The sequence below is a fragment of the Trichoplusia ni genome, chromosome 8, assembly GCF_003590095.1.
Source record: "Trichoplusia ni isolate ovarian cell line Hi5 chromosome 8, tn1, whole genome shotgun sequence".
Classification (NCBI taxonomy): Eukaryota; Metazoa; Arthropoda; class Insecta; order Lepidoptera; family Noctuidae; genus Trichoplusia; species Trichoplusia ni.
This window is the reverse complement of record NC_039485.1, coordinates 6695678-6706802: the sequence shown is the minus strand read 5'-3', so window position 1 is coordinate 6706802 and position 11125 is coordinate 6695678. Positions and strand designations below refer to the sequence as shown.

The window sequence follows — 11125 nt, the reverse complement described above, 5'->3', positions numbered from 1 at the left end:
ATTTGAAAGTATTAAAGTAGATACTAATTATCTACTTATTTATCATTACAGAATTAGGGAGTAATATAACTTATTTTATCCATCGAAGATATAATCCTAAACATATTTCTGCAGATCACGATAATTTACAATATTAAAAAGATAAGGCTTTGATGAAAACTCTGATTCAAGTTACCCGTCCGAAAATACAAAGCCAATCAGTAAGTTTCAAACTAAATAATGCCTTTACAATACTAGAAAAAATCAGTTAGCATAAACATGAGCACTCGACACGTTTTTTTTTCGTAGGTATACTTCAGGAAGATTATTGGATTATATTTGTTGGAATCGACTAAAGTTAGATTTAAATATGAAATACAAATTCATGTGAGCACAATATACTTTAAATAACTGAGGGTTAGCTGCTAGTAATCCAAAACCAATTTATTTAAAGAGGACGGTACAATCATGGCATTTGTTCAGATGCATTCTGCACATTTGTGCGTAAATTGTTTTTAAGTCTCGCAAGCACTGATAAGAGTAGAATTGATTTAGTTATATGTTAGTCATATATTTTTTTTTATATTCCTCTAACATTTCTCATTAATTTATAAATCAGTCTGTTTTTACATTATGTTTCTGTTTCTGCGCGTATCCGAAAATAAACACACAGATGTTACAGAGTGAAGTTTCTGAACGTCATGACGTATTATTACTATGTGTATGATAAAAATGGTGCCCGTTTACCAGCTGGCATCCAGTTTTTATTGATAAAGAATTGACATTGTTATGTTAAAAATCAAGTAGCATGGCGTCAGTTCTTGATTTAGTTAAACATTATCAGCATGCAATAGAAAAACATCCAAATGACGAGCAAAAAGTAAGTTCGCATTGTATTCATCTTCCATTTGGTGTAATTCCCACAGAATTTGGATAATTCCTGAATGGTTAATAATCGACATAGTGATAATATAGCAATCAAAAAGGCAACATGGCTTATTGTAACTTAAATAACACGCAATATAATTTGATAAAATTTCGTAAAATTTGTAGTGAACATATGCATTATAATATAATTTCACCTTTCCCTTCAAAAGTTATGACATACGAGTACGATTAATATTATTTAATGTTCAATAAGCACCACGTAATTAGCAAAACATTGACAAGGTTGTATATCAGGCACGTCATTATGTGTATTATTTCCAGCTTCTAAAATGCATAGACAAGTTATTCAACTTGGACGTGACAGTCCAGCACCTCCAGGAGACAGGAGTGGGTCGCACTGTGAATGCTATGCGCAAGGAGCCTGGCGATGTCGGCCAGGCAGCCCGCGCGTTGGTATACAAATGGAAGTTGATGGTTGCTGCAGAGGAGAGTGATACAGAAACCGAACAAAATAATGACAGTGAGCCAAAAACATTTTAAACTTTATGTATTTAGTGAGAAAGTACTGTGCTTTAACTATAAAATATTGTTCATCTATGTATATTTAAAAAAACTGTTCTATTTACAAACACTACCTAGTGGTTATGTACAACAAAATTACATGATTCAGAAAGAACAAGTTTAACCTCTTTGTGCATGACTACTTTGCATGTTGCAGATGACATTTACAGATGGAAAACTGCAAATAAAAAATATTGTGCAATGCATGTTATTTAAAAAACTAATTAGCATTATTATTATCTAAGTACTTTTATTTACATGATCTGTTAGTTGTTTCTGTAGCTAGTTTTAACAATTTTTGTTTTGGTTTAAGTTGCAATGCATTATTTTATATATTATAGTCCCACAATTAAATATGATATTCAGAACATGCTTGATTTCATTATTAAAAATACCTCTTATAATTTATTCAGGAGTAAGAAATATATGGTTGGTCTAGTATGTCAGCAAGCAAGCAAGTGCTTGACTTTTTTATTTACTTTGTAGTTAGTCAATAAAGCGAGATAATTTTAAAGATTAGACAAGCCCAGAAATCTTATTTAAATGAGTGTGTGACAAGTGTCAGTACTCTTATGTTCCAAAGGCAAAATGTTTAGAGTGCGTGTTTTAATCAATGTCATTTACATTCACTTATGTGTCTTTGGCAAAACAACAAATACTTAAGAATGTAAAAGATTTTAGTTAAATCCTAGTGAAAAACTGAACGACAACCAATTATAGACCACACATGCTTTTCTTTCGTGGGAAATTACAACAGCAAATTACATTATGGTTGCCCAAACCCAGAAGTTATCTGAGGAGATGTTCTTATCGGAGTTTACATTACAGAGATATATTTAGAAAACCTCTTAGTTAACTATTTCAATGAAAAAATACTGAGGCACATCCCAAGTTTCTGTAGGTTGTGAATCTATATGCTGAAGTCTTTGGGCACCAGAAATCTACCTGTCTAACATTTAATTTTGTTGCTGCTATAAAAACAAATATATAATTGCTTAGAAATCTAAAAACATTACTTGTTTCTTTAAAGATAGTCAATACAGTTACTTTGAAAAGCTACAAAGTCTAATTATAAATATTGAGTCATAATAGTGTTAATTAAATATAAATAAAAGATTTTTCTGCAATCATGAAGCTATACATTTTTATTACAGCAGCAGCACACAATGGCCATGGGAGTGGGAAGGATTCAGATGATAATGCTCAATCTAGGATTAAGTCTGAAGGAAATGAAAAGGTAAACTCTACACCAAAATCAAGAGACTACAGGGAAACTAATGGGAATTATAGCGGAAGCAAGAGGAAATACCAGAGCAGTGAGGTAAGCAATAACCGTTTTATCCACAGATGTTGTAACTTTAAGCTGTTTTACAAACAATGAAATGGAAACAACTACTCCAGATGTTAAAAGATATTATAAATCTTTTCAGGAAGAAGAAACTGAAATAAAACGTTCAAAGCATTCTAGTTCAAGTGAAGATGATAGCAAACGAAAATCACAAGGTAAATCCAAAAAATCTGATACTGACAGTGACAGTAATGATGACAGTGACTCACAAAGTGATGATAGTGACTCAGACATGTCTGACTCCTCACGAGAAGAGGTCAAAATTAAACAAGAAAAGGACATAAAGAAAGAAAAGGTTGACGTCCCAGTTGTAAATAAGTCTAGTTCATCAAAGCATCACTCGTCAAATAATGTGTCCTCAAACCATAAATCATCCAGTTTAAACAAACCCTCCGAGTCAGAGAAGAGCTCTCGACATCACACGCATTCGAAGGAAACGCATGCTTCGGAGAAGATGCCATCATCAAAAGAAAAAAGTCACAGCCACAGTTCAGACAAACACAAGAGTTCAAAAGAAAAAGAATCCAGTTCTGATAAGAAGTACATAAAGTCAGAGCCCAAAACAGATGTAGAAAAACATCATAAAGATTCCAAGACATCTAGTAGACTAAGTAGTTCCGAACGACATCATAGTTCTGAGAAACATAAGAGCTCAGAGAAACATAGTAGCACAGAGAAACACAGTATCTCAGTAAAACACAGTAGCTCAGAAAAACACAGCAGCTCAGTAAAGCATAGTATCACAGAAAAACACGTTAGTACGGAGAAACATAGGTCGAGCAGTTCCCACAAAGCTGAAAACGGGTCAGACAAAAATAAAACGAGCTCTGATAAACATAGCAAGTCAGAGAAACATAAGTCCTCCAGTCATTCACAACCTTCTGAAAAGGAAAAACATAAAAGTTCGTCCGAAAAGGAAATCTCCAAACAAAACGCTAAAGAAAGCACTAGTAGTAGTAGTAGTTCTAAGGAAAAACATAGTTCCTCGCATAAGGACAAGTCAAAAGACAGAAGTAGCTCTTCGAAAGAAAAGCCAGGTAGTCATAGTAGTGAGAAAAAACATTCGTCGTCGAGTGATAATAAGTCAAGTAGTAGTAACGGTAAAAGTAGTTCTGTTAAAGTGGATGATAAAAGTGATAAGAAGTCGAAGCATAAATCTAGTTCCTCATCACATAAGAGCAGTAAATCCAGCAGCAGTAAGAAGGAAGAAGTACCAAAGAAAAAAGTTCAAATACAAAATGGTGGTGATAGCGATGACGGAATTGATTGTGGTTCAGGTAAATAACACACCATCGATTTAAAGTTTTTGTTCGAAATAATATCTTTTAACATGTTACTTTCTATATTACAGGAGCCAGTTTTGCGGAAGCTCTTGGCATGATCAGCCCAGTCAAGTCTAAGAAAAAACCGTTTAAAGACGTAACTTCTCCAAACTATGATGTAAGTTGATATTTCAACAATATAATGTACACATCCTGTTCAACTAAATGAATTTTAAGTTCTACAAACTCGGACAAATCTGCTGCTCGGACCAGTATTAACATTTTTCCATTTATAAAATTATATGCATGTCATTCCTTATTAATCTATAATACTGATTTCTTCTTTTACCTAGTACCTTCTGCTTTCGACGGTGGGCTATCATTCGGGCTATTTGTAATCTCTACGGTTTAGATGCGGTTTTATTAACGATTATCTCAATGTTTTTCCAGTTGGGTCCAGCCACGATGTTGGCGCCTACCGCTAAACTTGCGCCTTTGCCTGCATTAGAAATATCGTCACTGCCAGAAATATCGCCGAACTACAAGCCGCGACCGCCACCTAAACCGCTGCCACACTTCAATGATGAAGACGCTATGAGCGCCGTGATATCGTCCAAAAACCAAAGGTAAAGTGCTTTACAACATTTGTTAGATCATTTATAACTCATTTCACCTCCTCCTTTATAATTCTGGCAATTGGTGATGTTAAATAGAGGCTAAACTTGTATAGATATTCAATTAAAGTTAAGTTCAGTGGCAATTTTATATTATAGTGCTTTGTAACTGGGTATGTATAGCATAGAGCTGGAAGTTAATAGCGAGCGATCTCATCATGCCGTGTTAGGGCTTGGATGATTTGTCTCCGCAAATACTGTAACCCTAGTTGATTTTCAAACATGTCGAATTCTAGCCTCAGTTAGTTTTGTATACAGAAATGTCACGTTACTATGATATTTTTTATCTATTGAATATTGTATAATATTTTTACTATTTTCAGAACCAAAGTGTATTCGGGAAACAAAGTCATAGGAAAAATACCTACGCTGTATGAAATGTGCGTGCACGTTCTACAAGAGCACATAGACGGTAAGTTTTTCTGTAAATATTTATAAGAACTCCAATTCTTATCTTGCTAGCAAATGAGTCATAGGTTTTTAACTTCATATTGTGAACAACAGTTTTTTCTTAACTTGGAGATATGAACAGACATATTACTGACCGACCATTAGCGACGGTTTTTTTGCATTTTACCTGCCTCCCCGCCCCCCTCTTTCTGTTTGTGATACATGATGAGACGTATCACCACGAGGGAGGGGTTTGGGCTACCTCTTCCCCTATATCACATGTATGTTTTACTATTAGTATAAAGTCCAGGTGTAAGTACCACCGAACTTTTGAGGCAGAAAGTTAAAGACAGAATAATAACATTCAGAAGTTCACCGAAAGAGACTGTTTCAATGGAAGCCTAGTATTTTTATCATTTTTTATTTTTTACCCCTATTTTAGCACTCGAATACACCGGAGGCGTGCCATACGAGATCCTGAAGCCGGTAGTAGACAGAGCCACCCCGCAGCAGCTGTTTATACTGGAGCATTACAACCCTTACCTCATGGAGGATACCGACCATCTGTGGCAGAAGTACTGCGAGAAACACTTCCGTAATAACCAGAGGCATGAAATGGAAGCTTGGAGGGAGATGTATTCTGTAAGTCATTGTTCATATACATATATTATACTGTTATATTATGAAGCGGTGTGAGTGTGTGAGGGCCAGACTCGGGATCTATACAACCAATTGTTTTTTATTACTTTCGAATGCTGCACTGATCATTGATTCTGTTTTGTATGCTATATTTAAGTTAAAGGACTCTCGAACTCATTTTACCAGGTTATTGTAATACCTTGATTCTAAACGAATAAAGTTCTGATTTCTGATAAAATATGTAACTTTCAGTTAACAAAGGTTAGGTTAGCTTTCTAATGTACTGTTAAATATCTTGTCTATAATAAGGACACTTTTACTAGAACCAATATTGAAGTTGTGGTGTTTCAAACTTTTAGCCATAGAACAATTCTTTTTCAGAGATGTCAAGAGGAACAAGAAATAAGGTTAAAATCATTAACGGCTAACATAAAAATAGCCCAAGAAGCTAAAAAAGCGCCCATAAAACAAACCAAGATGGCGTATGTCGATTCAATTGCAAAACCACCACGGAATGTCGCCAAGAAACAGGTAATTATCCTTTAAATACATACTATGTATTGCTTTCTTAAAACATAGATATAGATATACAATATTGTTGTCCAGAAACGACGAAGAAAACGTAAAAAAAAATGACTTGGATACTTTATTCACATCAAAGAGTTTGAAAAGTAAGTTTTGTTTTATATATGTACCTAATTTAATTGTTTGAAGTTATTATCAAATATCAAAAACAAATATTGAGAAATAATCTTCCTGTAAGTTGATAGTTGATCAATAAGCAATATGGTTTCAACCCCGGATGTCATTATTAAGGCTAATTTGGCCATATCAGTATGTAACTAATAGGTTACATTCGTTATTGCAATCCTTCTGATTATGGGCTTTTCCAATAAATTTGATTGGTCATTACATTTACCGCTCATGACTCATGGACTGAATAAAATTAATAATAATTATTATTAATTAATTTCACAACTTGTCAAGAAGCTAGATATCTATAACTAGCTGTTGCCCGCGACTTCGTCCGCGTGGTTAGAAGATATAAGTTATGATTTATATCTGCCCTGTATTTTCCACATTTTCCATTGTATCTTCACTCCTATTAGTCGCAGCGTGATGGTTATAAGGCCTAAAACCTTCCTCAATGTTTTAAAATATTAGTATAGATATATAAAGAGCTTCTCGCTAAAACTCGGAAACGGCTGAACCGATATGGCTTATTTTAGTATTGAAGTCCAGGGAAGGTGTAAATATTGATAAAATATATGTATATATATAAAAGTTGAAAAACAACGTATTTTTCTCTTCATTGTTATGATTGACTGTTAGGCGGTACGTAGTTCACCGGGGACAGTCAGTTTGAAATATTTTTTGTTTATCAGCCTTGTATTAATTGCTATCCCTGGTTTAGATAAGTTTCTACGTAAAAGCTTTTGATATATGCTGCCAATTGCAACGTAGGCTTATTATAAATGGTCTAGGAGATATGTTGATGGCTAGGTTGAGTTGAATACAGTCAGCAATGAAAGTCGATGAAGAAACGCATATTCATGGACCATCAAAAGTAAACTTTTTCTGCTCTTTATGTCCCACTCTCATTACCACGTTTTATATTTTATATTATATATTTGCCTTGTAAATAGATTAGTGTTAGAGTGTGGGCACGGCCTGTAAGTAAGTGTGGGTGTCCCGCAGGCGCAGCACGGCACGGCGCGGCTGGCGACGGGCAGCCCGGCGGCGCGCGTGGCGGCGCTGGCGGCGCAGCCCAACATCCTGCGCGCGGGGGGCGCCGCCCGCCCCGTGCCCGCGCCCGGCGGCGGGACCTCCTTCAAGCCCAAGAAGGCCCCGCTCATGGCCAAGGCCCTGCAGATCATGCGCGGCCGCAAACGATGATCGCCATGCTCGACACCCTCCTTATTCAATTCCCATGATCTTTTCGGGCCGCCTCCTTACCCCCGTGATTCTTTAAGGTCGAGAGTCTTTTTTACACCGACTTTACGTTTTATACATAGATTCTCGAACAAACCCACCCCGTCGCCCTATCCCGAATAAATAGCGGTACATTATCGCAATTAACACAAAAACATCATGTATATATTTTAGAAACAGTAGAGAATTGTGTGCAGAATGTTTTAGTTACAGAATAAATCTACGTTTTGTAACGTTTTACTTTTGACATTTCGTGCATGCCTTGTGATTTTGTTGACGCTTCATAAATTCGTATACTAGCCGTCGTTTAGTGTGTGAATAAATATTTAATTGTATTTTATCATTTTGATCATAGCTCCACTAGCACGTTCAATACGTTTTAAGATTTAGAACAAGATTTTAAACATTTTAATCTAACATTTTCAGCTTTAGTAGTTTCGCTTATTCTCCATGCAACATTGACTTTCATAAATAAATGCTACCTCGTATCCAAAACGATACAATTTCAATTTACATTTCCTTTCGTAACACTTATTTACTTGTCAAAAATATTTGAATACTTATTTGTCAAAAAAGTTTTATTTTAATCAAATTAAAACACTGTCGAACATTTTATAAACAGAATACTAACTTGTTCCTGTTTGAAACCAAAAAATAGACAGTGTACAAAGGAAAATTTTGTAAAATACCTAGAACAAAATAATTTTGAGCTTATCAAAATGTCGTAGATGTAAGTTAGTGTATTTAGCGTATTATTCGGCACTCTAACTATATCTTACCATCTATTATGTAAATTAATAATCCATTAGTTTACGTCATTAGGACTTTTAACATGAAATCGTAGTCATTTTCCAGGGGATGTCAGAAAAGTACCAAATTTTCGGGTTGCTGTGATATGTTTGAAATAAAACATAGGTAATTGTGATGTAGTGTTTTGTAAGGCGCGAAAAGTGTTTCGATGGTGTGTCTATTTAAAAAAGTGTTAGCGTGTAAATGTTTTTAAAACAAACTTACTTTGTCATTCGTACTCTATAGAGTATTTTATACTTATGTCTTAAACATAATGCATAATGAAACATCACAACAAGAAAATAAAAACACAATTATCGTAAACCATGTATTGTTACAATAATATCACAAATAACACACAAAATTACGTAATGAAGTACAACATAATGTGAGAGAAACACCCAAAAGTTTTAACAATAGGATGAATCGTTGTAATCATGTTTATGTAAAAAAAAATAAACGGTAGTCGAAGGATATCTGTATATGAGCACATTAAGGTCACTTTAACAATATATTTCTTTTTGTTGTTAAGCACACGAATTCCACATCGAGGGAATCATTTCAATCTTAACGAAAGACTAGTTTTAATGTATGTTTTATTTATAAGTTTTGTCTTATTTTTCGTCTGGTTGAAATTTTCTAATTAATTGACTCGTATGCCATTATTTATACAGTGAAATATACATATGTGGATTTTATGGAGTTTTTTTTTCATTATTTTCAGTCAGTCATTAGGTTTGTTAAGAAACCTTAGAATGATTTAATTTTAATACAAAACAACATCGATATTCCTTAATTTTGATTTGAGCTGTTTCTCGTAATCGATGTTTATAAATCTTGGACATTGATATAGGGCTAGAAATTTTAAGTTTTTATAGTACTCAGAAATAACATCGACAATCACAGGTGATACATTCCCTATCCTAGATAAACTCAAACTTTTAAGTTTTACCAAGTTTGGACTAGCTAACGTTCGATGCAAATTAGCCTCTGTGAAGTTAACATTATTCCATATTTGTAAATGTTCTAAGTGCCTCAGATTTGTCAATTTGATTAGACCTGCATCTGTGAAATTTTCGCAGCGTATTATTGCCAGATCTTTTAACAGATGACACTGTGACAACATCAACAGACACTCATCGTTAACAGCATCGCCGCCGTAAATGTGCAGAGCGGTTAGAATCTCTTTTTTAGAATTGATCAAATTTTGCACATATTCTAGGTCAAGGTCTTTAACTTTTTCGATAAATATGTGGCTTAAATTATTACATCGAAGTAAGCTGTCGCGTGTCACAGCGGGAAGACCGAAGTCTGATAACGCCAGGTAATTTAAATACTTGAACTGATCGTACGGAACCATCACGTCGACGTTATTCATCAACACTAAAGAGTTCTTCAAATTCATTTTCCTCAGATTCGGCCATCTCGTTACGTCATCTTCGAACTCCTTGGTAATACGACACATTATAAGTTCTAGTGATGTGAGATTATGACACTGTTGGATAATCGATTTAATAACAGAGTAACTGTAAACATATTGGATCTTCAGGCAGTAAACACATTCGCTATGCGTTTCTATGATTTTTAGGCTTTTTTTGCTCTCTTCGCTTAGTCCCGGTTTACCGGAATAAACAAAAACGATCGGTCTCCAAAGAGCTGAGTCTCGAGCTAGTTTCTTCCATCGATTGCACACTTTCTCACACTTAAGTAGGGACTTAAGTGATAAAAACTTAAAAATATGAATCACTAACTCATCTGGTAATAGGTCAATGTCATAAGGAGTCTCTTCGTTTACAGGATCCATGATCTAAATAAAAAAAGAAAACAAACATTGTTAAAACGACATAATACTGAGTATCTATTTTTCTACAGGAGCACTTTGAAAATGTAGAGTAAGTATTTGGGAAACTAACATTGATGGTCCTATTTAATAATGAGAAACTAAAGCACCTACCTTACGCTTAGCTCCTTTGCATTCAAATAATATGGAAAGTAGATTTTGCGTCACTTTCTAAAATGCAACTCATTTAAGTCACATCTTGGTTTTCTAAATTTGGCTCCATTCGCAATTATTTTGCGTATTTTGATGCTTTTTCACACGTGTAAACAAAACTTGGGAGAGGGGGTATACCAGCTGACCCTAAATACCAATAAGCAGTTAATGTCATATTTTATATATTTCGTTCTATCAAATTAATTCTACAACAAGCGGAGCAAATTCATTAACAAATTGTAATACGAATAGACAAAATCAATGTTTTTTTGTTCAATTATTTGGCCGCAGATATCATTGTCAAGTGGTAGAATTCTGACATATCAAAACTATAGGTATAAATAAGTACAGCCTGGCATTCGAGCATTATGGTTCGTTATGGTAGCATTCAGATATAAAATTCAATAGAACATACATGAAGGTTTCAGTTAACAACTTTTATGTTGGCACTTCTGTCTTCCACAGACTAACACACCACCAAACTAGAATCGCGTCGATAAATCCCTAAAACCAATGTAGTAATAAAACCCCGAAAGCTTTCTAATCTTGTAACTCGTGTTTTATTGAAATGTGTTCTTCAGAACCGTTTAAGGGTAGACCTAAAAAAAAACATTATTCGTTACAGCAGGTCAAGCCGGCATTTTTTTAATCAATAGTATTTACTTGTATT

At 34.6% G+C, this 11125-nt stretch overlaps 2 protein-coding genes across 4 annotated transcripts; one reads left to right on the top strand and one right to left on the bottom strand.

The window, feature by feature from the left end:
- The first annotated feature begins 676 nt into the window (after positions 1–676).
- Positions 677–7922, top strand: LOC113496831 (transcription elongation factor B polypeptide 3-like). 3 transcript variants are annotated; one of them, XM_026876194.1, is made up of 10 exons: positions 677–859; positions 1189–1387; positions 2586–2749; positions 2859–4053; positions 4128–4216; positions 4489–4664; positions 5036–5124; positions 5545–5744; positions 6123–6272; positions 7440–7922. In XM_026876194.1, exons 1-10 carry the CDS (start codon positions 788–790, stop codon positions 7635–7637), a joined length of 2532 nt encoding a protein of 843 aa, XP_026731995.1. In that variant the 5' UTR covers positions 677–787; the 3' UTR covers positions 7638–7922. The 3 variants fall into 3 exon arrangements, with proteins under 3 accessions (XP_026731995.1, XP_026731994.1, XP_026731996.1); XM_026876193.1 differs by having other exon boundaries at positions 2583–2749; XM_026876195.1 differs by lacking the exon at positions 7440–7922 and adding an exon at positions 6348–6446 and having other exon boundaries at positions 678–859; positions 2583–2749.
- A 1147-nt stretch (positions 7923–9069) lies between these two features.
- LOC113496833 (F-box/LRR-repeat protein 7-like) lies at positions 9070–10764 on the bottom strand. Its single transcript, XM_026876197.1, has 2 exons — positions 10417–10764; positions 9070–10269 (listed from the first exon to the last, which is right to left on the bottom strand). Exon 2 carries the CDS (start codon positions 10264–10266, stop codon positions 9229–9231), a length of 1038 nt encoding a protein of 345 aa, XP_026731998.1. The 5' UTR covers positions 10267–10269; positions 10417–10764; the 3' UTR covers positions 9070–9228.
- Between the last annotated feature and the right edge of the window lie 361 nt (positions 10765–11125).

Bases quoted from the DNA above. Each gene is read 5' to 3' on its own strand.
- LOC113496831 (XM_026876193.1), top strand. From the start codon at position 788: ATGGCGTCAGTTCTTGATTTAGTTAAACATTATCAGCATGCAATAGAA. The intron at 2,750-2,858 runs GTAAGCAATAAC...AAATCTTTTCAG, and splicing joins GGAAATACCAGAGCAGTGAG to GAAGAAGAAACTGAAATAAA. The intron at 5,745-6,122 runs GTAAGTCATTGT...ATTCTTTTTCAG, and splicing joins CTTGGAGGGAGATGTATTCT to AGATGTCAAGAGGAACAAGA.
- LOC113496833 (XM_026876197.1), bottom strand. From the start codon at position 10,266: ATGGATCCTGTAAACGAAGAGACTCCTTATGACATTGACCTATTACCA.